Raw genomic sequence first — 26,318 nt, 5'->3', positions numbered from 1 at the left:
TAACAGCGGGAAATGACGCTTTAGTGAAATGCGATAACTTATCGGCAATGATGTGCGGCACGTGATTCCAGGATAAGGAACGGGCATTCCACATCTAAACACTCACTCTGAATGCCGTCATTGTCTTCTCTAAATTCAACAGCTCCTGAATAGCTTTGCCGGTTATCTACATGTGAATGGCATTCAAGTCACTGGACGCTTCCCCCTTGCTCTTCCACCCTCCCCCTGATTTTCTCTCTGCCTGGTGACTGAGCAGCGAGCACTACTTTCTATCTACAGCCCCGGCCTTCATTCATCTCTCAAGGACAAGAGATCGGCGTCACTTTGGCTAAAAATCAGTTATATTGCAGGTGACAGGTTGACTGTCCCTTGCGCAATCCGTTACCTCAAGAACCGCTCTCTTCAGACCCCACATATCGAGCGCCGAGCGCGAATCTCTTTTTGTCACAATCATTCTCAAAGATATCGGATTCATTGGGTTAGGAAAGCAGCTCAAGGAAAGCATTAGGTGCTCTTGTAACCCTTGAAACGCCTAACAGCAAACATGGCATCGTCGCTAGAAAACGCAGCCCAATCAATCAGTGCTGGTAGGTGCATATTTCCCAACGACGGAGAGCCCCGGTTTATGTGTGTCTGACATGCTATGATCACCAGATGAGATTGCTCTCTATGATCGTCAAATCCGTCTTTGGGGGTTCAAGGCCCAAGAGAAGTGAGTACTTTGAATTCCCAGCCATGCGCGTTTGGGAGCTGATTCTGAATACCCTTCGTTTCAGGATTCGGTCCGCAAATATCCTTCTGATTACGTTCAAAGCATTGGCAAATGAAATCGCGAAGAACCTTGTTTTGGCAGGCATCGGTACCCTTACTATAGTCGATCATGAAACTGTCAAGGAAGAAGACCTTGGAGCTCAATTTTTCATATCCGAGGAGCATGTTGGTCAGAATGTATGCTGTCAATATCGCTGGAAATTCCAAGCGAGGCAACATAAGAGCTAATTATGAGGACAGCGTGCTCAAGCTGCGGCTCCGGCGATACATGCGATGAATCCTAGAGTTCAGCTTCGGATCGACACAGAAGATATTCAGACGAAACAACCGGACTTTTTCGCGCAATTCGATGTTACCATTGCCACGGAGCTTGACTTCCCAACTTACTCCACAATCAATGCCGCATGCCGCATCTCCAACCGTCCATTCTATGCTGCCGGTTTGCATGGATTCTACGGCTTCGCGTTCGCCGATCTCATTTCTCATGACTTCGTCATCGAACGTTCCAAATCGAACGTTTCGCCGTCAACCCAGGAGACGCCCACCAGAAGCATCATCAATATCACCACAAAGAAGGAAAATGACAAAATCATTGAGATGGTAACCAAACGGGAAATCTACTCGCCCCTCATACTAGCAAACACATCGCCTCTACCTGAGGACTTGACTCGACTGCCCAGACGACGGAGACAGGTCACGCCACTTCTGACATGCCTTCGGGCATTGTGGGAGTTCCAGAAGCTTTCCGGAGGTAGATTGCCTACGTTCTCCCGGCAAGATCTTGAATTGTTCACCAAGCTGGCTCGTGACCGTCACCAAGAGCTGAAGCTTGACATCAGCACTTTGGAGTCGGAATTTTTACGAAACTTTTTACAGAATCTTGGCAGCGAACTGAGCCCGGTGGCGGCCTTTGTTGGTGGTAGCCTCGCACAGGACGTGATCAATGTACTGAGTGCAAGGGAGCAACCACTACAGAACCTCTTACTATTCGACGGTGACAAGTCCGTCGCACCCATCTACCCTTTGCATCCTTTCTTCCCACCAGAGATGGACAATGCTCTTTCGGCCATGCCTCCTGTTGTGAATGCAATTCCCATAAACGGCGAACCAGTCGCTGCTCCTCTACCTACGAATCTACCTACAAATGCCTGAAACTTCCCAATTGTCCCGGTTGCGAGTTGACCGGCGAGTCGGAAGATCACACGCACTCTCAAGGCTGCTCTCCTCGTCCTTTTACGCACACACGTATCTCGATACTTTTATGACTTGTACGATAGGTTCGTGAAAATGAGTCTGGAACCACGATCTCAATATAAACCGCGTTGTCTTCATAGTACAGGCTAACATGAAAATAAAAAAAAAAATTTGGCCTTCTCAATTATCCGATTAATGATTCTTGTAAAGTCATTCCATCCTTCTGGTATATATACAAGGCATAACAAACCGCGGATAGAGTCAGGAAGTAACGAAAAGCAAGGCACCAAATCCAGCAACGCCATTCCCAACAAGAACCAAGAATCTCAATCACGTCATAGTCATCAGAGCGGGATAGGTTATTCTCTAGTTTGGAAAATATGAAATAAGGGTCTTTTGGTGGATTCAAAACTTAGATTGTCTCCTTCGAGCCCACACAAAGATAAGCGACGAAGGAACAAGTTTCCGGCAAATCAGGCCGACGACGCCTCCTTTCCAACCAAAGGGGTGCTTTCTTCGTCTTCCGCTTTTCTGGGACCCATGGAGTGGTTTCGGTTACCGGGCACGTCCTCATCTTCTTCGTCGGAGATAAGACCCTGCAACTCAAACGCCTCGGCGTCATGGACCTGCTGAGTCTCGGACGCCGAGCGGGCGTGGCCGTTAATATAGGTAGAGTCCTGAACCGTGTCTGTGGTGCTTGAAGATCGAGAATGGGCAGATGGCTTGGCGGAGTTGGGCCATGCGTGGACAGCGTAAATATGTAGAAGGATATTGACGACTACGTTGAGGTTAGAATAAGAACCAGCAGCCTAAAAGGGGACAAAGGAGAAAGACAATCCACTTACAGAGGAAAAGAATGAAGGCAATGCTGTACAAGATCAGAACATAGGACACATGGGTGATTCCAGCATCGTGGAGCAGCTGCATTTGCTCCTCTGTTGCACCCATGAACAGGAAGCCAGAGGCGTACAGGAGCTGTGAAAATGACTTGTCAGCCCAAACTACGCCCGATCGCCTGGTTCAAGAAGACAGATGCAAGATGAACTTACAAAAGGAGGCAGATATTGGAAGCTACTAGGGTCCGAGCCGTCGAGACTCACAGTATTTTTGTCTTTCAGCACAAAGGCAATCTCAACGATTCTGGTAAAACCCGCAGCCATCAATGTGTAGCCAAAAATGGTGTGAACCATGGTGCTGATCATCAACGTCTGGGGATGAGCCGACATCGCATAGCCGGTCAGCAGAATGACGATTGCGGGGATGAGATTCCGCTTGGGGCGGCCATTTCTCTTCCTGCTCATCCAAATACCCAAAAGACCTGCACACCACCAGACGATGCCCATAGTGGTATGCTGCAGATCATTGTGTACCCATGGTCCTCCCCAACGATGCTCCGTAAAGGTGTTGACGCATCCCCAGGCCGCGATGACCAGGGAGTCGAAGAACTCTTGACTGCGGCCGGTGCGGCGCAACCAGTACTGACCAACGAGCAGCAGGATAGTAAGCATGATACCATAGGCAATGAACGCACTGCCCATGATGAAATGCGCCAGACATTGTCCGAGATGATCACCCTGGCAGAAGCCATTCGCCGCGATACCCCCGAAGAGCATCTGCGTCCAGCTAACAATCGGCATCGCCTTGCCGAGAACGCCGTGAAGCACCACGAAGAACCGACGGATCCGACCATGGAATCCTTTGGAGAGATGTAGCTTGAGATAAAGACCGATAACGACTTGCACCACAAGCATAAGCATCAACAGGTTCGCGAACGAGGCATGCACGTTCTTTCCGAACTGACGGCCCTTGTGAGCGTGGCCTAGGAAGTATGCAACGACTGCGATAACCGTGCCGACGATCTGAAGAGGGACATGCCACCGGGAACGAACAATCTAAGCAAAACAAGTCGTCAGTCCAAACGTCGGTGCAATCTTCTGCGACCGGTCATTATCAACGGCCAAGGCAATGAACATACCCCAAGTACCATTCCCAGAGGGAAGATGATGCCAAAGGTAAATCCCATCAAGATCATATGAATCCATAATGTCGAGTCCTACACCGGAGGGCAATGTTAGTCCTTCTGTTCACACTCCTCAGGGCAAAATAGTAGCAGCGTGCGGACGACACGACACGTCACGTACAATAGGATCTTTGGAGACGGCGGCACCCTCTGGGACACTCTCGTGGCCGCCATGAGCCACGACGGACGATGCCAAGAGAAGGGCAACAAGCGCCCCTCGTAGGTCCAACATACCCATCATCTTCTTCACCAAGCTCGAGAAGAGGTTGAAAGGGAGTTGAGGGAAGAAGAGAAAAAAGAGAGCAGAGGGTCGATGGACAAAAGATGATGTACTCCGTCCTGGTGGAGCCTTCAAGAGGCGCGGATAAGACGGGGACGATTACGAATGCCCGATTCGGCCAGGAATTCGGAGTATTCGGATTGGCCGGTGATGGTTGTTTACTTTAGTTCTATATGTTTGAGAGCTTTGGTGGTGTTAACTAGAGGAATGGATTCTTGATCAGAAAATATTCTACCAGAATTATCGTAGTACATAATGATGCTGCTGTGCTGTTGCAAGGTAGTGAAGATCTTGCTGTTCGTTCTATATAGTAAAGCCTCTGCCGAACAAACAACAGCATCTCATTTCTCTCTAAAAACATCGCATCGGCAAATATCTTCTTGTCAACTAACCATTCCCTGAGAAGCAATACTATGGTAGATTTCCTGCTTTGCTCTTCCCATGGCCTCTCCAGGGACGAATAGCCCCATGCAGCAAACCACCGAAAACAGCGATATACTAGACCTCGCGCATCTAACCTCCGAACAGCAGACCAAACGGGACAAAAAGATCGTATGCATTCTTTTATTTATTTAGTTTTGATTTGACATGTGACGAGCAGAACGAGTCCCAGCAGAAGCTGATAACAAACAGAAAGCACTACAGGCCTCCATCTCGGACCTCCACTCGCAAACCGCTCAACTCGAAGCTCAAGTCGCAGAGATCAAAGCGAAGTTGAAGTACATTCCCTTTCTCGCTCATGTTGGTTATGTCTAGAAGTGAGATCTAATACTGACATTTCCAAAGACATGATCCCTCAACTACAGTGAAACGCCATATCCGTCTGCTCCACGAGTACAATGAGATCAAGGACATCGGACAGGGTCTGATGGGTCTCATAGCAGACGCGCGGGGGGTGCGACAGGTTGATGTGCAGAGGGAGTTTGGGGTGGGGGATCGAGATTGACGCTTCCCTTGTCTCGTGACGCTTTACGATGGACATGATGTCTGGGGTTCAGCTGGCAGTTCCTCAGACAAGACTGTTTGTGATGCATCTTGTTCTTCGTTCCCCCTATGTGGATATGCGTCGAATTATATAGAACATGATAAAATTGAAATCGTGTTCACTTAGCAAAAGACTGCGATGCAAGATTCTGTCCTATCGCCCACCCAAGTAGAAGTGATACCCATCAACTCCAATGACAGCCCAAAAATACGGCGCTTTAAGTAACGAAGATGAGGATAAGGTACAAAGACGAGGACAATTAAGCTGAAAATTTTATAGGGGAATCATAGACACATAAGCGGGGTGGTATATCCACAGTATTTTCAGCACCAAGAATGACATGATTGAGCAGGGAGGAGGAAGATATTAAGAAGATTGGTACATTGGTACAGCATGAGAAGAAGGGGGAAGGAATGATCAATGAGTCTTTCCGAGACTCTGCAGATTGACCAGCTCGTAATACCGGCCCTTGTTTCGAATCAACTCGTGGTGCGTTCCACTTTCGACGATCTTGCCTTGGTCGAACACGTAAATTATATCAGCGTTTTGAATGGTGCTCAGCCGGTGGGCAACAGCAATCGTTGTCCGCCCGCGGGCAGCAGCATCCAGCGCAGCTTGTACGACTTTCTCAGATTCGGAGTCAAGAGCAGATGTGGCTTCATCCAGAAGAAGGACCTTGGGGTCACGCAGGAGGGCACGAGCAATGGCGACACGCTGTTTTTGTCCACCAGACAACATGCCTCCCTTGCTGCCAACGACGGTGTCAAATCCCTCACTGTTGTAGCATGTTAGCAGAACCGCCAGGCATGAAAGGAGTCAGCGAGGCAGTAAACTTACGGGAGTGACATAACGAAATCATAGATGTTGGCATCTTTGCAGACCTTAATCAAAGTCTCCTCCGAAACGTCATCCTTATCGACTCCAAGCAGGATATTTTCCTTGATGGTACCCTGATACAGAGTAGGTTCTTGGCTGACAAGGGAGAGGAAACTGCGGTATGAGTTGACATTGAGTTTGGTAATGTCCTTTCCGTCAACGAAGACCCCTCCAGCAAGTGCGTCATAAAATCGCTCAAGCAGAGCAATCGTAGTGCTCTTACCGCATCCACTGGGTCCAACAAGGGCAATGTATTGTCCAGGCTTCACGCTCAAATTCAGTCCTCGAAGAACAGGCTGCTCCGGCCGCGTTGGGTACCTAAAGTGGACGTCCCGGAATTCGATTTCGCCTTCCATAGACTCCAACTTCTCGCCCTCATCCGACCAGATGTCAATGGTTGGCTTGCTGTCGAAGAGTTTCTTGAATTGAGCAGCGGCATTCTTTGCCTTACCCATGTCCGGGGCAAAGGAGAAGACAGTTCCGGCTGATTGCGCACCAAAAAGAATCTCAGAAAAGCAGACGAAGAAGCGGAAGATGCTGTACTCATGATGGCCTAGAAGTGTACCACCATACCAGAAGCCCAAAGCGACGCAGAAAAACACCAATGCCTGCGACGAGGCATACAGCAGGGAGGATCTCAGCACTGAGATCAAACTCTTCCGTCCCTGTTTTTGTAGCTGGTCGTGGTAAACGCCCCAGACATCTTGTTCGCGAGTGAGTGATGCTACAGTGCGGATCGCTGACGTGGCTTCGCAAGCATAGCTCGCAGACCCTTCGTAGGCAGACTTCGATCGTTGCTGGAATTGAGCAAGCATGTAGAATCTGAGGAAGCCGCATGCCAGAAGGATTGGAACGACAGAAATGCAAACCAGAGCCAGCTTCCATCCGATCGCCAATGCAATGATCATCGCCGCCCCAAGCGTAGTGCTAGTCATGATGATTGTGCCGAGAGTCACTCCGCTAACGCCCGACAGATTCTTCGTCTCTGTTGATAAGAAGGACGTCAAGGCACCGGTGCTGTTCTCTTCCCTGTCGAAAAATGAGATGTCCTGACGAAGAATCGATCTAAACGCTTGACTTCTAGCTCGGCGAATGAGTCTCTCCGAACAAATAGCAAATGCTGTACCATTGATAGACAGGCTGATAAATTGAGCAATTCCAACCACGAAGAACATCAAGGACCAGAAATTCGCGTCATGCCTGAGTTTGTGAAACATTGATTCGGGTAACGAGAGCGTGCTAATTGCCTTGGCGTACAGAAAAGCCTGGGTAGGTTGACCACCACCGGCAAGGAACGAGAAAGTCAAGCCAATGAGCATGTAACCAAGCTCAGGGCGGTTAAATGCACCGATGAACTTGACGAGGGTCCAGAGTGAATACTTCTCGAACTGCTCGGGGACTTTCTTAGATAGAACGGCACTCGAAACCGATTTTTGCGTTCCGGTTCGCTTCATCTCCAAGCGCGCCTTCTCATCTACAGCATCGAGAGAATTCGAGCTGCTAACTGCAGTCTTGATGCGAGTAACCCCTTCTTGACCAAAATCATCGGCGTCCATGTCGGCGTCGGCTTCCAGAGCTTCTGCTTCCTTCTCCTCGTTGATACGTTGCGCCTCCACAAGTTTATAGTACGTGCCTTTGCGATCGACCAATTCGTCATGTGTTCCCTGTTCGGCAATCTTTCCGCCGACCATGGCAACAATGTTGTGGGCTGTTTTGATTGTTGACAAACGGTGAGCAATGACAATGGTAGTTCTACCCTCGGCAGCTTTATCAAGAGCGGCTTGAACGACGCCCTCGGACTTGGTATCCAAAGCTGATGTAGCTTCATCAAGCAACAGAATCTTGGGGTCACTGACAATGGCACGAGCAATGGCAATACGTTGCTTCTGACCTCCTGAAAGTAAGAAGCCACGCTGACCCACATTCGTATCGTAACCTTCAGGCAGAGCCATAATAAAATCATGAGCATTGGCCATTCTGGCCGCATTCTCAACGAGCTCTCTAATCTTGTCCTTCGACTCATGCTCGAATTTGGTGCCTATCAAGCCATGTTCGATGTTTCTAAAGATCGTGGTGCTGAAAAGAACAGGTTCCTGGCTGACAAGAGAGATCTGCTGTCGCAGCCAACGGAGGTTGAGGGTTTGGATATCATGGCCGTCCAGCAATACCTGGCCTCCTACTGGAAGGTAAAAGCGCTCCACCAAGCCGACAACAGTACTCTTTCCAGAGCCAGATGGGCCCACCAATGCGGTAGTCTTTCCGGCGGGCATCGATAAAGAGACATCTTCCATGACTGTAACTTCGGGTCTTGAAGGGTAGATGTGTTTGACATTGCGAAATTCGATATTTCCTTCAAAATGGTCGAGTACCTTCCCTTCGTCAGAATAGGGGTCCAGTGGCGATCTGCGGTCAATCGTGCTGTAAATCTTCGCGGCCGCAGCAACACCATTCGTAAAGGCCTGACCATTGGGGGCGACGTTGCCCAAACTGAACGAACCGATCAGGATAGACATCAAAACTGTCAGAACTTGGCCCACGTTGACTTCTTTACCGACAACGAAGCGAGATCCCATCCAGAAACCGAGACCATAGTTCGAGAACATGATACCGAACATACCACCAATCATCATACCAAGGATGACCTGTTGTTTGACGCCCCATTTTTCAGCCTCAGCCAGATGGGTTTCGTATTGCTTGGCGAGCTTATCCTGAGTGCCGAAAGCGGTAGCATTCCGAATGGAGCTGATGACTTCTTCCGCGACAGTTCCACCAGCACCATAACTTTCAATAGATTTCTTGCTGTACTTCACAATAAACCTCGACCCACCTCCCATAACCATGACCAGCGCGACGATAGTTGAGGTACAGATCAGAGCCAACTTCCAATACTTGACGTAGGCGACAATAAATGCGGTTACAAATGTGGCGAATGCGGTCAAAGTGAGACCAACTTTCTCAGAGATGGCGTCCTGGATCAGGTTGGTATCAGCAGTGATACGCGTGGTAACTTCACCGGCGCCCAACTTGTCGAAGTAAGCCATATTCTGCCTCAGGATAGCCTCAAGATAGTTTTCACGGATCTTCTGTGTGAGATGTTCGCCAGTATAAATGAAACCCACGGTGCTGACATAGACTGTGACAAACTCGGCAATACCGAGATACACAAAGTAAAGCACATTCTTAGTCAGTTTGTGATAGAACTCATGATAGGGCATAGTACCCAGAGATATGCCCTGGAACGCTGAGGCTAGTGAACCGAAGAGAATCTAGTAGATCAAACGTCAGCTGCAAAAGCTCTTTGTTCTAATGACTGACAAATAGGGACATTGCTAGGCAGGTCATACATACTGTGAACAAGGGAAGAGCGGCACCAGCAGCAATAGCACAGATTGCGCTCACGAGTATGATCAGGATGTCCTTTCTCGAGGCATAGCGATACAAAGTGAAGAAAGAGACTTTCACAGACGGTGCATCAAGCTGTCGCTTGAGTACCTCTTTCTCGTGCTCCTGGAGATGGGCAAAGAGAGAATCATCGTTCAGGTCGACAGCTTTCCCATGATCCTTTTGCTTGCCATCTGGAGGCGCCATGATCGTGTCCGATAACGAATGATGGTCGTGTGGCTTTTCATTGTCGGCACCGAAAGATGAAGTGGAACGTCCTTTCTCCAATGTCGCTACTTGCAAATCCTCGAGGGACTTCTCCCGAGAGGAGGCGCCGGTTTCAGGCGCAGGCATGTTGCGGTTGAGGGTATGCCAAAACTGATTCTCTCAGATAAAGATGTCACAGATTGAGGAATCCTCACACAATCAGAATCGCACTACTCCATGAGTTGGTTAACTGGCGGACAATCTGGTTTCCGGAACTCGAGCGAATCAAGGAGGATTGTAGAAGAGAGTAGTCTGAGATGCTGTCGTAAGGGCCTGTCTTACTCCCCCTTGTAGAAAGGACACTTCTATAAGTATGGTCCAAATCCCACCCTGGCTAGTGAATGATGAAGCCTTGAAGACGAAGAAAAAAAAAATGAAGGGTTTAGAAAGACACCATGAAACTTCCTTTTGAGAGCTTGACTCAAAAGAACATGAATTTGGACAATATTCAAATGTCAGCTCGTTGTATTAATAGTCCCCCCCTTCAACAGGCAACTAATATGAAAGATAATATTAATGGTAGTAATATTACAGGAACTAATGATGATACATTTTTGCTCCCACACTCGCACTCTTTAGGTCGGTCTTAGCCAAAGATGGATGATCCGTATGTCAAGACTAGAGACCCTGTACGTATCTAGTGTCAACCACCGTATCTTCGGAAGCCCGACATCCCGATACTTTATGCACAAAAGTTAAGTTAATGGGGACCACAATCTTTGTTCCTCGTATACGGAGTACGCCACACTCTGTTGCCTAGAGAACATGTTAAGTTCGTGAGTCACGATTCGTGACTGAAAAGCATTTCGAGAAGCATCTGCTTCTATCCACTTTGAACTGTTGATTTGCCGAATAAAGGCGAAAAATTGTAGGTCATCTTAATCATAAAGCACCTGTTTTGTACCCCGACTTCATACCTAATTATACGCATGGACGCAATGGCTTAGTATGCCTAGCAGTGCACTGTCTAACCAAGTTCGGGAAATCCAATGGATTTGCCGCTCGCTTCTCTAACAACGCCTTCGACTTCGAGACTTCAACAGTTCAACCAGATGGACCCGCTTCTCCTTTTTGCAGTCAGGTATGAGTGGTAGGCGTGTACTTTAGTCTGCTCCTGCTCTGTCCCTCTTGTCACCATAACAAGACTTCTTGCATGGAAGGCTTCAAAATAATCTGAGAACCTCAGGTATGGCCATGGGTTGAGACTCTTGAACCAACTGGACGATAGTCGATCATCTGACTGTGACCTCATGTCCAACAAAGTCATCTGTGTAGAACTTTCTAGTACGGATAGAGAAACACAAATATCATTTAATCTAGGAAATTTTTCACCGGTGGAGATATACTGTGTCCCCCCTCCCCACGTTGCAATGCTTGTTAATCCAAGACCTTCAGCAGGCAGGCCAATCAAACGCAGGTTTACGATGAGCCCCTGGTCTTGGTATCAAGGCAATATGATAGGTCTGCGGAGTACGGAGTACACAGTACTACCTTACTGTTTATGTTAGAGTGCAAAAATATCGTTTACGCCTTTCCGCAGTCCACTATGGAGTATGACGAGTTGCCTTTACAGGTATAGGCTAGTATAGGAGCACTAGAAATCTGAATGGCTTCAATTCGAGGAAGCAGGCTGAGTCTCCAGAAGTCTGTAGGTGGACATGCCGAACAGTCTTCTGAGACATCTAGGCGCCACGGTAGTCGGTAGGTACAGAGTACGGAGTATCCATACGTACTCCGTAGTCGTATCAATTTCAAGATTGCGGCGGTCGGCTAGTATAATTCCCGAGCCCCCGAGAACGTTTGCCTGGGTTAAGCAATGGGCTCGACATCGCAAAGAGTAGTATTTGATTGGCGGATCTCACAAATGTGTCATAAGCGAAGTAAGCTACCTTTGGGCACTCCGTCCGTACAGAGTACGGAGTAAATAGGAGTATGTCGATTTCAACTTATTTTTTCCCTATTTTTTCAGGCCTTCCACAGCCTGTTGACACAGACTTCGGAGTTCGAAATGCCCATAGCATCTCGATGTTGCTCAGTTCGGTGGATCATGATCGTCAATCACTCTGTTTGAGTACCCTCGGACAGAATAACTTCAAATTGCAAGGCTTATAGAGTACGTGGGAACCTAAGATCCGGATCAATCTAGCGGTTTCCGCACTCCGTAGGTAGACCTCACAATTTCCTCGTAATACTGGAGCCTGGGGCTGCCCGACATCTACGATCTAGACTACATAGTCATTTGTAGCCTCATATGGTCCATTGTCCGTTGGAAGTTGAAAGAGTCATTACGGAGTACTCTTTGTAATTACTGCTCTGCTGTTCTTCTTTGCTAATGCTGAAGCGCCACGTATGGAAGGATAAGGCTTGTTGTGGTAAGCTCGTCCCGATCCCTGGATTTTCCTCTCGGATGAGTCAACTCCTCTCCTTATGTCGCCCAGAGGAGACTCGAGTATGTCATGATTACATGCAAGCTTATGCAGACGATTGTCACTGCCCCGAGCCCCCATGCAGCCAGACCCTAATACTACGTGATCTTTACCTTCCAGGTGGAGTTCGTTCACAATCATGGATACTTCATGTTCCTACATTTCGAGTTAATCTTGCTTAATCGAGGAGAGCGGTTGTTGTAGAAGTCATATCAGATCTGCGCGGGACTTGAAAATCGGATTTCGACGACCGTAACGGAGATCTCTAGGTTGAATGAGAATAGTCTAAGACCATGAATGAAAAGGTTGTCGTTGCATATCACTGCTATCAAATGTGGTCCCTGGTATGGAGCTGAATGTTTGCCTCAGGCATGAATCACATGACTCACCGGAAGCGAACCGCTAAACCCTGCCCACACAAAAAATAACCACTACGATCGGCCCTTTGAAACGGTCGACAACCTCACTATCGCCAGTCCATATACTCAGCTCGCCGTCGCGACAAGCCTTCAAGATGCCGGTTAGCAGTCCTCCCCTACGATTCCGAGTTATTTCGAGATGCCAGGACTTTATTCGTCCTGCTCTCACATCGATGAGCCGAGATTCATCTGCGATGTTGAGGTGACTGGGTGACAGTTGGCTAACCTTGATCGTTGTTGAATAGAGCCACAAGAGTTTCCGCACCAAGCAGAAGCTTGCCAAAGCTCAGAGACAGAACCGTCCTATTCCCCAGTGGATTCGTCTCAGGACCGGTAACACCATCAGGTAAATACCCTCTTTTTCCTCTTCAATCCGGAGCCGTCGTCATGTACACTGGTGGTGGGAAACTCGCTTGATTCGGACTTCGATCACAACAACAACGTTGTCATCTCCTGCATCAGCAAGCGCAGCAGGGAAATCACGCGAATGGATATGAAACCTTGCGCGGGTTACACGGACACAAGAAAGAAATGAACCAGCTGACGGGTACTCTTCTCCAGATACAACGCCAAGCGGAGACACTGGCGCAAGACCCGTCTCGGTATCTAAACTCGAGACAAATCTTTTTTCTTTTCCAACCGAGATGTCCGTCCCCAGTTGTTTCGTCCGATTGTGATACCGCAGATTTTGCTCGCGATGATTATTGTGCGTTCGGACCTCGCGCCGCTCTTACAATTTTTTTTACCTCTCGGTTTCTGTTCGGAACAAAAGCAATCTGAATGAATGACAAATCAGTTCATCTTGGAACACACATGCTTTTCATTTTAGTCTAGCCCGGCCACTCCGATGGGAATGGTGCAACTCTACCCTCTGGATTCTAAGGTGAAATGCAAACTGTTGCAAGGTGCAGGTCGAACAGACTCCATAAATGCGAGCGGTGTCGGGCTCTGGACATCTGCAAATATGTACACGAGCTAAACAAGAATAAAAGAAAAGTCATGATGGGTAATGATCTTTGGACGAATCATGTGCATGGGCGATATCACTCAAACAAGGAATGACCGCCTGTGACTACGTAGACGGGAGGAAACGAAAAGAGGTGAATGAGATATGCTCCTGCAAACCACATCTACATTAATACTTTGTTGATAACTACTTCCAAAGTTTCGTCAACACTTGTGTATACAATGCCACTTGGCAATCTGTCGGAGGATGCCGGCCCTGTAGGATCTACTCTTTACCGTAAGTGGCAATGCTACCTGACCCCCTGTATTCATCAACAAAAGATTCAGGATCGAAGAAAGATTCACGTCCCAGGTGATGGTTGTCATCGAATTTTTTGAGCAACTTGAAATATCAATAGCTAGCGAGCCAACATAATCGTCGAGTGGTATAAGAGCAGAACCCTCGCCCAGTTATTCGAAAGAAGCGGAAACGAACCCGGGCTGACAAGGCCCGATGATAACAGCTAGTGAAGAAGCAAACAACCGCTAGAAAGTTATGGAAGCCGAACGCCGTAGACTGAATTTATCTTTAGACCGATACAACTCATTGCTTGACGAAGTGGCTGTCGCTCGACCGCCAGAGAAAGAGTCCGAGATTTTGTGATGTTAAACAAGTACGCATTTAGCGACTAGGGTCAGCCTTGTTAGCGATGGGTCCATTCGATGCAAGTAGAGACGTGAAGCTTACTCCTCGGCCCACTCGTTCTCACGGCGGATTTGATCCTCCTCCTCGGGAGTGAAATCGTTCTGAATGTTGAAGGTCTTGCGAATCTCTTCGGGGGACTTGCCCTTGATCATGTTCGCAACAGTCTTGCAGCCGACATCCAAGAGAGCTTTGATATCGAGATAGTTGGCAGCCTATGAGGTTCGCATCTTAGTCATTTTTCTGCAGGAAGGGTAGACAATCTGGTACATACCAAGATAATTTCAAACAACATCTCCTGGTCGACCTGCATGAACTTCTGATCCCATTCATCGATATCGGTAGTCTTGCGGCGAGAGTCATCGTCGTCACCGGTGCTAGGAGGGTCGTTCTTGTGATGAGTGCACCATTCAATGACCTTCTTCAGCACCACCTCGTTGACCTGTGAAGAAGGATAGAGTTAGAATAGAAAACACTCACTAAGAGGAACAGCGTGCAAATCAAACTCACATTTGGAATAGGAATAGCCTCGTCCGATTCGCCCAAATCTTCCAGCATGTTCTTGATAAGAATCGATCGTTCGGCAACATCGCGGTCTACAGAGGGGCAGACAAAGTTAGTATAGAATCGGAAGTGAACTAAAAGTAAAGATAGAGTGCATTCATTTTCCAAGGACCGGACACGAAGGGCATAGAAGGACGAGACAACTTACCGACCGTAATGTCAACGCCATCGGAGCTTGTGAGAGTAACAGTAGTCATTTTGACAATCTTTTTAGTATCGAGGTCGTGATCTGACTCTGCAGCAGGCGTTAATAAGAGTTTCGAATGAAAAGACTAGAAGCCCTTGCTCAGCAGAGGTTGTGAGGGGCGCAAAGGCGGGGGAATCTGACAATGGTTCTGGGTTGGAGTCAGTGGAAAGCTGGTGGTGTTTGAGCAGTTAAAGATTTCTAGGGAAGATAGGCGAACCTGGTGTTTTCAAATGTTGACAGGGCTTCCCGTATGTAGCAATATGTAGCAGGGAAGAAAGGAGATTAAATACAGAAGCTGGAGTCGACAAGTGAGAAGAGGTTGGTTCTTGCGGCTCTTCGTATTAGTGAATCTTCACTGGGGGAAGGGCCGCGAGCAGTGACTAAACCACTAACTAATCCTGTTACTTCGCCCCCCACTAGATACTAGGCACCCTTGATCGAGCATGGGTTGGCAGGCCTAATGTCTTTGTGTCCGCATTATTCTACAACGTCTGCCTCGTCAATACCCCAGTACTTGTCAAGATGATGTCTGAGATATCCATGCCCAGAGACAGATTGGCCGTGGTCCTCTTGTAGCCATTCAAAGTTTCAACAACAATCGCTCATAGACCATGCTACGCGAAACAACAAAGTACAAACAGCAAGAACAAGAATAGACTGGTCACATTCAAAGACAACAGTCCTCGACTAGAACTGTTCATGGTTTTGGTTATTCATTCATCTCCGATGAAAAGAAGTGAAGCCTTTGTAGATTAGGTTTCAAAGGGACTTGAGTTCTTTGAACTTGACCACGATACTCAGAACTTGAAAGAACACAAAACACAACATCACTTTTTAAAGAGCTTCGCCTTTTAGAAAGAAAGCGACGGGAAATTCCTTCAAGGGTCTCAGTTGCAAAGTGCTATCCATGCTATCGCCACTGCCAGGCCTTACTGGCTTCTTGATCAATCGTTAAGTACCGAATGCAGCCAACTATTATGTCAAGTGAGCTCAGAACATCCACAAAAACGCTTGAGGGCTGTGTTAGGCTTCCACCTACATCTTGTACGTTAGCTGCAGGTTTGCTGTATCAAGGAAGAAACGAGAAATGCAGCAACTGTGTCGAATTTACTGTAACTAAGACATAACAACGCCAAAAAACTTGGACTCGCGGGGAATCGAACCCCGGACCACCTGCTTGCAAGGCAGGTATTATACCACTAAACCACAAGCCCAATATGATGTCATGTGACTTGTGTTCGACTACCAGATGGCGCCAAACCACACGAAAAAGAAAGTAGAAAAAAGACCAAGGCAAAAGTAAGCGTGGCAAAAAATGGACTCACGGGGGATTGAACCCCGGACCTCTCGCATATCTAGTCCGAGGACCTGCACCTTTATTAAATGCAAAGCGAGCGCTACTACCACTGAGCTACAAGCCCATTTGTGTCAAACAACTTTAATTTATCTTAAATGAACCAAAGGCCATGTCTGACTACTTCACGGTGTCACTCAAGTTTTCCTGATATCGGTCCAGGTGAGCGATATTAGGAAATAATCAAATGAAACAAAAGATCAAACGGCGTGCAATACAACAATAAGCCCATTGTCAAGTACTCTACCCCGTGCCAGTATCCTGCAATAAGGTACATGCCTGTTGGGAAATAGGTAATCACAAGCTTTCTTTGCAGGACCAATGATATCATCACCCGACCAGACGCGTTCTGCGCTCTTATCGAGTGGGAAAAAAGAAAAACAATAGAGAGGTAGTACCACCAAGACTAAGCTCTATTATTGGTTTACTTGTCCTCTGGCCTGATGGAGTTTATTGCGACTCTCTGATCAGCAACCCAACCCATCCCCTTTATCATTATTCTCAGTATTTGCCCTTTTTCCGTCTCTCAGATACGAGGCCTCATCGGATGCTCCGGATCGCTGTTTTTCGCTGTTCTCAACCTCCCTTCTGATGCAGCAGCATGTAACTGTTATTTCGATCCGATCATTCTTATATTTTCATCATCCCGGTGTACCGTGTGTTTTTGACATCTGAGTCATGTGGAGACGGACATACTTGCTGCTATTACTCGTTCGAGTCTACTTTGCGCTCTCGCCGAGCTATCTCCATCCAGATGAGAACTTCCAAGGCCCTGAGCTCTTCGCGGGTATGTCGTTCTCCCGACTCCTCAAGTTGTGTAAATAAAGCTCTGCGGTCATTACAACAACGCGATAGCGGATGCCTTTCTGCTCGTTTCCCTCTTGCGAGCTTTTAACAGTCTTGCCGTCGCGCAACCTGTTGCCTCTTGAGGGTCCGCGCTTCGAAATTAGCAAACTGACAGGAATGCGTAGGTCGCACACTCTCGTACCCGTCCAAGTTACCGTGGGAGTTCACCTCTGAGAATCCTATTCGCAGCGTCTTTCCGCTATGGCCGGTTTACAGCTTGCCGATGGGCCTTCTGAAATGGTTTTACGTGGAGTTAGAGATAGGGAACCCCTCGCCGGAGGTGGCTTACTATTCTTTGAGAGCGGTCATGTTTCTTTTAAGTTTCGTTTTAGAGGACTGGGCCATCTACGAGCTGGTCCCGCTTCCGCGACATCGCCGGGCTGCTGTGGTGCTGGTTGCATCCTCGTATGTCACCTGGACATATCAGACGCACACCTTCTCCAACTCGCTTGAGACTTTACTGGTCACCTGGGGTCTGGTGCTGATTCGTCGCATCGCTGGACAAAAGGTTTGAAACATCGAGGAAGATCGTCGTGAACCTCCTGAGCTAATGGCTGCATATAGCGACGCTCATCCGTTTTCTCTTGTGTCGTACTCGCATTGATAACTGTCGCTGGTGTGTTCAATCGGATTACCTTTCCGGCCTTTCTTTTGATTCCAGGGCTTCAATTACTGCCACACTTCTGGCGCAGGTAAGACTCATCATCCGAGAGGCAGGCTGTTGGACCAACTAATGCTGAGGAGCAGACCAACATCATTGTTTGTCTTCGTCCTCTGGGGCCTATTCTTCTCTTGCACTGCTATAATCATCGATACTAGGTTTTATCGCCCGTCTGCATCAGTACTCGACGCCCTCCGCTCGCCTATAATCACACCTCTCAATAATCTACTCTACAATACGAAAACTTCGAACCTGGCTCTTCATGGACTCCATCCACACTACCAACATTTTCTAATCAACTTGCCGCAGCTTCTTGGACCCGCATTCGTGGCAATGATCCTTTCCTTATGGAACCGTCCAGCAATTCCTTCTTGGCTGAAGACAACTCAGGCCGTTTCCGCTCTGTCAGGTACCGCAATGCTCTCGGTCTTCCCGCATCAAGAGCCGCGTTTCCTCATTCCTTGTGTGCCATTGCTGCTTAGCTGCTTTCGCCTGCGCAAATCACGTCTCTTCATTGTAGCCTGGGTCATTTTCAATGTTGCTTTGGGCTTCTTGATGGGCGTCTATCACCAGGGTGGCGTGGTACCTGTGCAGCTGGCCATCCCCAACATAATCTCAGCAAACACTCTGAAGTCGAATAAGTCGTTGGAGAATCAACCCAGAGTATCCGCGACAGTACTATGGTGGAAAACATACTCTCCCCCATCGTGGCTGTTGGGAAACAATACCAACTTCCCGCTAGATATTGATACCCGCGATCTGATGGGCATTCCTGGAGCAGAGATGGCCCAGGAGCTCGAGCAGCTGGTGCCGCCATGTAGCTCTCATAGCGGGACTCACATGGACGATGCCAGCGCCGGGTCTGGGAGAGCTGATCGAACGAACTTCGTGCTCGTGGTCGCCCCAAGGTCTGCTACATACCTCGACCAATACACAACAGCGGCCGCGGGCTCATCCGGTCTGGAATTACAAGAGCTCTATTCCTACCCGCAACACATCAACATGGATGATCTCGATGTCGGTACCGACGGGCTGCTCGCAACGTTAAAACGCGTCTTCGGCAGACGTGGGCTGAATGTCTGGTTAGCACGAAGGGCGGGCTGCGATTGACCCCTCGCCCGCTACCTTATCTCCCTCCTGAAACCCGTTTCTCTTCGTCCTTGGCTCAGTTGAGCATCTGAACATCTATTAACAAGCATAATATCTGCTCTTGCGCGATGTTCCATGCTCTTTTTACAGCGAGTCAGTTGACACGCATTTCTACTCTCATCCTTTTCTTCGAGTATGAGATTTTTCAAATACCCCTTTCCCAGCGTCAAATATACCCGTACAGAATATGTCCCTCGTATGTCATTTATACCCCACATCGCAATATAGTATAATCATAATACATGACAGTCAAATGAACGGGACGACAGACCGAACGGTCAAAGCAGAAAGAGCCAGTACTTGTTTCTTGGCATGTCACAAGTGATAACCCTCGCCTGCATCAGATCTTCAACAGCTCGTCGCAAAATGTACAGTCAAATGTCCTGAGTGACACTCTTATCTGCACAGGACATCTTTTACTTGCGTCTATGTTCCTTTCCTGTGGATTTGGGCGATTCGATCCGGTTTCCAAACCTCGTCATGCCGGCGGAATAAAGGCGGCAGAAGAAATAGAATACATGTCAAGATGACCCAGTGCGTCTCATTGATAGGTACATGACCCACGCGTATCGTTTGGAAAAGAAAGGAAAATGGAGGTAGATATCATACGTTTGAAGCATTGACTTCCCAATTTCATTCACTAGGGCAGCTGTTTCGACATAGAAAAAACACACGTAAGTGAAGTGACAGGGAAATGACAAAAAGAAGCTTGCAAGAAGCCCGGTTTAAATAAAATCGGTTTCGTACAAGAGTCAGAAGACGTTCATGCTAAAGTTCATTAGGAGAGGAGAATCAGCTCGATTGGATTGACTGGCAACCGGTAGACGAGGAGCCTCAAACAAAAGCACGGAAAGCAGTTCATCACATGTCGTCAGGATCATCAGGGTTCTCAAAGAGGTAATTAGCTGCGAGCTCTTCGTTCTTGTCACAGGCAAAATAGGCCTGGATGACCAGGTCGCGAGAGAAACCAAGCCGGCAAAGCTGGCAACCAGTTAGCTTGAATTATAATAGTAGCAGTATCAGTATGGAGAGGTACGTACGCGTTCAATGGCGTCTCTCTCCTCCTCTGTAACGCTGATTGCATGGGTGCCTGGAGGCAGCGCGCCATCATCCTCTTCACTCAAGAGCTGGAGAAACTGCTCCTCGTTCTGACCGATGAGCTGTGCAATCTGGGGGTTCCCAGCGGCGACTTGCTGAAGGATGGGTTCCAGCATCTGTGGTTGTTGCTGGACCAACTGGCGGAGCTGCTGAAAGTGAGGATTATTCCGCAAGAAGTCGAGGTTGGGCAGTCCTTCCCCAGCTCCGACAGCACCGGCACGAGCTCCACGACCAGTACCCTCTCCAGTGCCGGCCTGGGCAGCGGCTTCAAACAAATTCACTGGCTCATCACCGCCGGTCGACGAGGGAGCACTCTCTCCGGAAGGGGCGGACGGGCGGGGAGCCGCGGCGGCTGCAGCAGCCTGTTGCTGCTGCTCTTGTTGGATGTTGTCGGGGATTCCCTATATAGTAAATTAGCACTAGTCATGTGAAGCGCACGTGGAGTACAGCAGGTGACAGCTGACATTCAAAAGATACTCAATAGCACGATCAGGGTTGAAGAACGCCGCTCTCATGGCACGGTTGATATCGCTTCTGGGGAAGCCCATGCTCTCCATTTGACTGATGACAGCCTCACTCTGAGAGCCACTCAGCAATGCAGACGGGTCATTGAACGCAGCAGACGCATCGGTGGGTGCCGGAGCCGGAGCGGCGGGTGAGGGGGTGGCAGGTACAGCCGGAGCAGAAGGGGCAGCAGACGGGGCAGGAGCAGATGGTGCAGCAGGCGTGGAGGCAGCAGCTCTCGAAGGTGTCGAAGGGGCCTGTGAAGGTGTAGCGGCAGACGAGGGAGCCTTGGGCTGTATAAGATGGTACGGTCAGATGCAGTGCTCAGAGTCTTTTCAATGGCGAGGCCGGTGTCATTACCTTCGATACCATGCATACTATGAAACCCTTCTCCTCAATGTTGTATGTCTCGATGGTCTTGTCATCTTGGAGGATTTTCCCTGCGAGTTATTCAGTGAAGCGTCAGCGAGATAAGCTAAGAAAAAGCAGAAGCAAAGGACACAAAAAACAACAATTGACTGTGCCATTCCAGCGGATTCCTGATAAATGACAAAACCCAGGGTGATCATTGTCAGACTAACCGGAATAGATGAGCTTGAGCTGAGGTACCTCCCATCCTTTTTCCTTGGAAATCTTCTCCTTTACTTGTCCGACCTAGCGAAGATTCCGGTCAGCCCCGCACTGGTAGAACACTCGCGCAGGGACAAAAGCTCACCGTCTCCGAGGGCTCTGCTTCAATTACGAATTTCTGCTGTTTGAGATCCTAAGGTAAGAGACCACCGTCAGTACTTGATGGCCCAGATATATCGAGAGGCAGGAGTTAGGTTGGTGCAGAAGGTACCTTGAATGTGAGCTTCATCTTGCGCCACCGAAGGAGAGGAGATGGCTATGAGAGGTGGGGAAGAGTTTAGAGTAGCTGGAAATAGAGGGGTATGGGGTCGTAGAATATCAGGTATCCGTAGCAGAGGCTGTTAAGGTAGTTGAGTGAAATATTGAGATAGTTAACCCAGAAAGATCAGAGGGCAAGAAGAGAAAAGAAGCTGGATTCGTGAAGTGGAAAAGATTGATGACCATAATCATGACGCTCAAGAAGAATGGAAGGGGAAGAGGTGGGAGAGCTGGGGGCGGTCACGGCTTCATGCGCCACTTCAATTGCTGTCCAGCCACAGCCTGTGTCAGTGTTGCAGCCACAATGATTAGTCATTTCCGATTCTGTCTTGGCGGTCCAGATCCTATGTGAACACATGCTCCCAAGGCCATACAGTCGGGTTGTATAAGGTACTACTTTCTCCCCAGTGGATGTCTTTCCTCAATAAAAGGCAGTTAGATCTCTAACAATCAGACAATGAGTCTACAGAGACATGTTCGCTGACTTTTGAGTCTCCGGGTTATTCTATCAGGATATGGTTTACTTCAATTCAATAATGCTCTCTACGTCGATTTATATATATACCGGAAGTCGAAGGGGATAGTGCCAGTGGTCACGTTGTATATGCCCCCATGGGCTTAACCACTAATTCTGTCACGAAACAAACACAACCCGACAATTGAAACATGCTCAATTGACTACTTCTGCTCTGTAATAATTGGCAGCGGTACTGGATGTCTTGGGAACAGATCGGAGCCGGAGCAAGCAGATGCAGTACATGTGAAACGAAAGCGAAAGATATAGTTGCAGCACGGCTTGCTGAGCCCAAGAGGATATAGACTAATAGACAAGAGCTGCAAAGAGAGCTGCAAAGAGAGCTGCAAATAGAAACAATATAATAAAAGAAAGGACTAGCAGACCGTGTGAAGGATATCTCGCGAACATAGGGAGTACTCTGTGACCAATGCAGCGATGCCTATCACCTCCTTGGTACGTTCCACTCTGTACAGAAGTACCATTGCAGATAAGGCCATTCTTCCACCCCAAACTAACGAACTACTCTGTAAATATAAAGCCTCCTAGGATCCCCAATGCTAGATCTAATCTGTGGCCAGCAGGTTATGCGAAAAAGGTCAAAGCACTGGTTGGACGTATCCCATAGATCTGTCACATAGTTCAGCGCCGGAGACAGGAGCCTAAATGCCAGAGATCAAGGTCTTCTGGGACTAGCTAGAAAATAGTACGAAGCCACTCTTACATTTATGCCAATCCTGAGTGTAACCCGGACTCGACATTCTAATAAACCTCTACTATCTGTATCTGGTTCCCCGTAATCGACCTATAAACTTGGTTATTTAACTCTATAGAATATTCGGACAGGTCCTAAGTATTTGACAACTGAATATTCCACAAGGTATCAAGCGAGGACTGCGAGACATCACATTTCGATAGGGGGTATTATTCCTAGTGGCGTCTGCGTACTCCATCTAGTCGCGCAAAATGATCAACTCGGACGATTCCACACTGTAGATAGGGCCGTCCCGGGATCCTGGAGATCATCACCAGCCGCTCCGTCTAGCGTGTTGACGAATCTTGACAAATAATTTGCTGGATGAGTTCCATGCGCGAAACAGAATCCTCGCCTTCCCGATGTCCTAGAGCTAATCCTGATTGGCCAAGGACTGCCTTAAGAGTCAGCCCAGGAGATCTAAATCCATGAACATTTGATGATAGTCGATTCCTCAGGACTGGTGTTCCCTGATTGTCTAAACAATCTATGAACAGACGCAGAGGACAAGTCATGTTCAAAATACGTATAACCGTTGGCGTTTCTTAAAAAAAAGGAGATAGAAAGATTCGGTCGAAGGTATGCAAAGGGAAACCCTGTTGTGTGCGCTGGATTGATCTGCTGGAGAAACAACGCCGTGGGACTCTAAATAACTTTTCTTTTCGTCCCATTTACGCTAAACACTCAATTTCTGATCCAGTAACACTATCCATCCTGTATCGTCCGTCGCTATCCCGCGACAAACCAGGAGAGCTATTGGACAGCTTCAACCCACATATGCCAGGATGAGACTGACTAAAGATCCTGTCACCGCTGCCCATAACTTCATTGAGACAAGTCATCGAAGCCCTGATTCTATCCATCCCAAACCCCAAGGTTCGGGGCACTCCTCCTCCGGTTGGGGAGCCTTTCCTATCCCGGTAGATAGATAATTTAGGATCTATGGAGTTTTGCCCCCGGGAAGATGCATATTTACCCGTCTCTTCCTTCATGTCAACATGGTTCTGAGCTCACTCCTATGTTAGTTACACCACTGGGCCGCTCATATTGTTTCTCCTCATCCCATTGTTGTTGTTATTGAAGTCTACTTTACTTTTGGCTTTTTAATTCATGCGGCATTCATAATTCCCATAATCTCTTTGCTTCTTACGCTGTTGAAACGATTGATGACATGACCCATTTGTTACTACTTGTTCATAATACCGCGAGAGAACTTGGGTCACTCTTCTTTTCTCTTCTACGATTCTGCTGCCTCTCAAGACCCCTCTACACTATTCGGACCCTCTAAGTCGACTGCGTCAAAACAACTGTGCATTCAACTCCACACTGGTACTCCTCGCATCTCGAACGTGCATCCATCTCTTGTTAATTGTTGCCGCTGGTTGATTTCGTGAGAGCACCTGCAGGGCCCAACATGCATGCTGCCGAGCTGGCCTATCTTCTGGGAGGTATTTCGATTGCGTTGAACTTAGTCGCTAGCGTCCTCCACGGCGTTTGCCTTGCTTCATCAGGAGCGTCGTCAATCGAATCGATCACAGTCATACTCAGCGCTGCTAGCTGTCTGGTGTTGCTTATGCTAGTAGTTCTATGGAGAAAGAGCATTTGGCTTCAGCCTAGAGACTGTTGGGCAAAGTGGCGGACCGTCGCGTATGGCCTCATCTTGGCATATCTTGCAATATCCAGCGGCTTCACAGCTGGCGCCGTCGTGTGGAGCACCTCAAAACTCGAGGTAAGGGGGAAAGAAATGGGGATACCTCCAAGCCAGCTAGGACTATACATTTCCAGGTCTGTGGTATGGACATTGGCTGTGTTAAGCCAGGGGCTGTTTGCAGGTTTCCTTTTGATTGACAACCCCCACAACCAATGTCCGAGCTCGCTCTCGCAGGAGCTTGTGCTGCAAGCAGACCAGTCGAGCCTAAAGCATAAGAGCGCTACCAAGGAACCAGCGTTGACCATTGAATCAAGACGACAATCTGTTGATCGAAAATCGAGCTGCGATAGCGGTCCTTTTGCGAACCAGCCCGCTACCTCAATCGCGTCCTCTCACCGCTATTCTGGAAGGACTCTATATCAACCAGATTCTAAGAACAATTCAGTCGATCTTCAACCACCAGGGCTGGGTATGCCGTCCCCTGATTCCAACGCTTCCCGCAACCTATTAGAAACGAGCCCGGATGAGCGGGACAGCTGCAGCATAACAACCGAGGAGCGGCAAGGGATGCGCTTATTCCACGGGACTCAACCCGAGATCAAGAGGTTTTTGGACAGTTTGATGCTTCAGCCATCGTCAGGCACGTCATCTCCGGCCGCATCGACGCCTAAACTAGAGGCTTCCCGAGCGCCTGCACCCCCAAAGCTGCACTTCCCTGACGAGAGCAATATCCACCCATTGTTTCGTTCCGATAGCCCATCGCCACCGCCGACACCTTTACCCGGAACAAATCTTCATGGACTAGCCGTGGCCGGACAGACGATCTCGGTCAAGACGTTGAATCGGATGAGATCGACCAATTCCCTTCGACCTCACGGAGCACGAAGCAGGTCCCCACTGTTCGAGCGGATAAATCAGCAAGGCGAGACGACGGGGGACCAAAAGTTGAATCCATGCTGTGAGAACCGAGGCAGATTAGCTGAAAAGACGGCGATACCTGGATTCCTCATGGCTGCGGATGTGCGCCAAAGCATCGCCCGGTATGAGAAGAAGTATGAATTGAATGAATCTCCGGACGAAAGCTAGGTATGATGAAACAACCTTTTCCCTTTGTCTTTTTTGTCTGAAAACATTAGCCACGTATCTCGGGAACAGGGTGTTTTACTATCAAATCATAGAACTCGGAGTCGGCTTCGACTTAATTGTAGGATATGCCCGAGCTCATTCCAAATGTATGCATTTAGCTTCATTCCACCAGCTTGTCTTGATTTGCCTCTTTTTCTTTCTCTCTTCCAGTTTCTTTTCAATTATTAATATCATTATCAAACATTCCTTTGTTCTTTTTCATCTCCATCGATTTCTGACCAAGCGTTTCGGCATATTTGCCATGGTAGCTATCTTTGGTATCTGCCATACTCCGTACATACTTCCACCCCCCAACCATTGCGCCACTCCACTCTCGCTCTGACCCAGTCAAATTCATCCATCCAAATAACTTCTTACTATTATATTAGTCTACTATCTACCAGGTCTGTCTATCTTCCTACAACACTGTAACCTACTCATCCTCATTCGATTTGTCTCAATGAATTGAACCTTCTTAAAATCTTTCTTCTCTTGATTGCATCTTGAATCAATCAGTTTGTTTCTTCCAGGCAGAAAATACTGCTACCTATTCTGGTCTGTGCAAAGACCGATAACAGAAATCTGCCTTCATCCAGGTACATCGTGCTAAGTGCCTGACTGGGATTGACGGGCCACACATGGTGATCAGCATCGTCTGGCTTTGCCTTTAGGCAGTATCGTACTATCTACTATCTTATTTACTTGTCTGATTAAGACATTGGAGATCCAAAACTGCCTCTGGGGATTTTCCGCTGG

The 26,318-nt window shown here is 48.2% G+C and overlaps 8 protein-coding genes and 2 non-coding genes across 10 annotated transcripts; 4 read left to right on the top strand and 6 right to left on the bottom strand.

Moving 5' to 3' along the window:
* Nucleotides 1-13: 13 nt before the first annotated feature.
* AFUA_5G06100 (E1 ubiquitin-activating protein AOS1) lies at nucleotides 14-1,923 on the top strand (the record flags this gene model as incomplete). Its single annotated transcript, XM_077804764.1, has 4 exons — nucleotides 14-587; nucleotides 655-712; nucleotides 777-948; nucleotides 1,012-1,923. Exons 1-4 carry the CDS (start codon nucleotides 545-547, stop codon nucleotides 1,921-1,923), a joined length of 1,185 nt encoding a protein of 394 aa, XP_077660902.1. The 5' UTR covers nucleotides 14-544.
* Nucleotides 1,924-2,438: 515 nt separating this feature from the next.
* Nucleotides 2,439-4,353, bottom strand: AFUA_5G06090 (Ytp1 family protein; the record flags this gene model as incomplete). The annotated part of the gene is made up of 5 exons (XM_748930.2): nucleotides 4,107-4,353; nucleotides 3,941-4,018; nucleotides 3,015-3,857; nucleotides 2,811-2,940; nucleotides 2,439-2,743 (listed from the first exon to the last, which is right to left on the bottom strand). Exons 1-5 carry the CDS (start codon nucleotides 4,224-4,226, stop codon nucleotides 2,439-2,441), a joined length of 1,476 nt encoding a protein of 491 aa, XP_754023.2. The 5' UTR covers nucleotides 4,227-4,353.
* Nucleotides 4,354-4,507: 154 nt separating this feature from the next.
* Nucleotides 4,508-5,211, top strand: AFUA_5G06080 (SWI5/SAE3 family protein; the record flags this gene model as incomplete). Its single annotated transcript, XM_077804763.1, has 3 exons — nucleotides 4,508-4,817; nucleotides 4,899-4,984; nucleotides 5,052-5,211. Exons 1-3 carry the CDS (start codon nucleotides 4,707-4,709, stop codon nucleotides 5,209-5,211), a joined length of 357 nt encoding a protein of 118 aa, XP_077660901.1. The 5' UTR covers nucleotides 4,508-4,706.
* Nucleotides 5,212-5,248: 37 nt separating this feature from the next.
* mdr1 (ABC multidrug transporter Mdr1) lies at nucleotides 5,249-11,996 on the bottom strand. Its single transcript, XM_748932.2, has 3 exons — nucleotides 9,475-11,996; nucleotides 6,088-9,392; nucleotides 5,249-6,025 (listed from the first exon to the last, which is right to left on the bottom strand). The coding sequence occupies exons 1-3, from the start codon at nucleotides 9,859-9,861 to the stop codon at nucleotides 5,668-5,670; spliced, it is 4,050 nt and encodes a 1,349-aa protein (XP_754025.1). The 5' UTR covers nucleotides 9,862-11,996; the 3' UTR covers nucleotides 5,249-5,667.
* A 2,312-nt stretch (nucleotides 11,997-14,308) lies between these two features.
* Nucleotides 14,309-15,305, bottom strand: skpA (SCF ubiquitin ligase subunit skpA; the record flags this gene model as incomplete). Its single annotated transcript, XM_748933.2, has 5 exons — nucleotides 15,236-15,305; nucleotides 14,980-15,166; nucleotides 14,778-14,863; nucleotides 14,542-14,709; nucleotides 14,309-14,482 (listed from the first exon to the last, which is right to left on the bottom strand). The coding sequence occupies exons 2-5, from the start codon at nucleotides 15,026-15,028 to the stop codon at nucleotides 14,309-14,311; spliced, it is 477 nt and encodes a 158-aa protein (XP_754026.1). The 5' UTR covers nucleotides 15,029-15,166; nucleotides 15,236-15,305.
* An 855-nt stretch (nucleotides 15,306-16,160) lies between these two features.
* On the bottom strand, nucleotides 16,161-16,232 carry tA(UGC)3. The gene has a single exon. It is a non-coding gene (tRNA).
* Nucleotides 16,233-16,334: 102 nt separating this feature from the next.
* Nucleotides 16,335-16,439, bottom strand: tA(UGC)2. Its single transcript has 2 exons — nucleotides 16,403-16,439; nucleotides 16,335-16,370 (listed from the first exon to the last, which is right to left on the bottom strand). It is a non-coding gene (tRNA).
* A 321-nt stretch (nucleotides 16,440-16,760) lies between these two features.
* smp3 (glycosylphosphatidylinositol-alpha 1,2 mannosyltransferase smp3) lies at nucleotides 16,761-18,989 on the top strand (the record flags this gene model as incomplete). Its single annotated transcript, XM_748934.3, has 4 exons — nucleotides 16,761-17,159; nucleotides 17,344-17,726; nucleotides 17,783-17,910; nucleotides 17,966-18,989. Exons 1-4 carry the CDS (start codon nucleotides 17,051-17,053, stop codon nucleotides 18,987-18,989), a joined length of 1,644 nt encoding a protein of 547 aa, XP_754027.2. The 5' UTR covers nucleotides 16,761-17,050.
* A 900-nt stretch (nucleotides 18,990-19,889) lies between these two features.
* On the bottom strand, nucleotides 19,890-22,763 carry AFUA_5G06040 (putative UV excision repair protein (RadW); the record flags this gene model as incomplete). Its single annotated transcript, XM_748935.2, has 7 exons — nucleotides 21,472-22,763; nucleotides 21,346-21,393; nucleotides 21,212-21,284; nucleotides 20,991-21,070; nucleotides 20,591-20,923; nucleotides 20,069-20,527; nucleotides 19,890-20,009 (listed from the first exon to the last, which is right to left on the bottom strand). The coding sequence occupies exons 1-7, from the start codon at nucleotides 21,487-21,489 to the stop codon at nucleotides 19,890-19,892; spliced, it is 1,131 nt and encodes a 376-aa protein (XP_754028.1). The 5' UTR covers nucleotides 21,490-22,763.
* Nucleotides 22,764-24,200: 1,437 nt separating this feature from the next.
* AFUA_5G06030 (uncharacterized protein) lies at nucleotides 24,201-25,523 on the top strand (the record flags this gene model as incomplete). Its single annotated transcript, XM_748936.1, has 2 exons — nucleotides 24,201-24,515; nucleotides 24,606-25,523. 2 exons carry the CDS (start codon nucleotides 24,201-24,203, stop codon nucleotides 25,521-25,523), a joined length of 1,233 nt encoding a protein of 410 aa, XP_754029.1.
* Between the last annotated feature and the right edge of the window lie 795 nt (nucleotides 25,524-26,318).

This window comes from Aspergillus fumigatus, chromosome 5 (assembly GCF_000002655.1).
Source record: "Aspergillus fumigatus Af293 chromosome 5, whole genome shotgun sequence".
NCBI classification, from domain to species: domain Eukaryota; kingdom Fungi; phylum Ascomycota; class Eurotiomycetes; order Eurotiales; family Aspergillaceae; genus Aspergillus; species Aspergillus fumigatus.
Note: the sequence above shows the minus strand (reverse complement) of the source record. Positions and strands in the feature narration are given on the sequence as shown.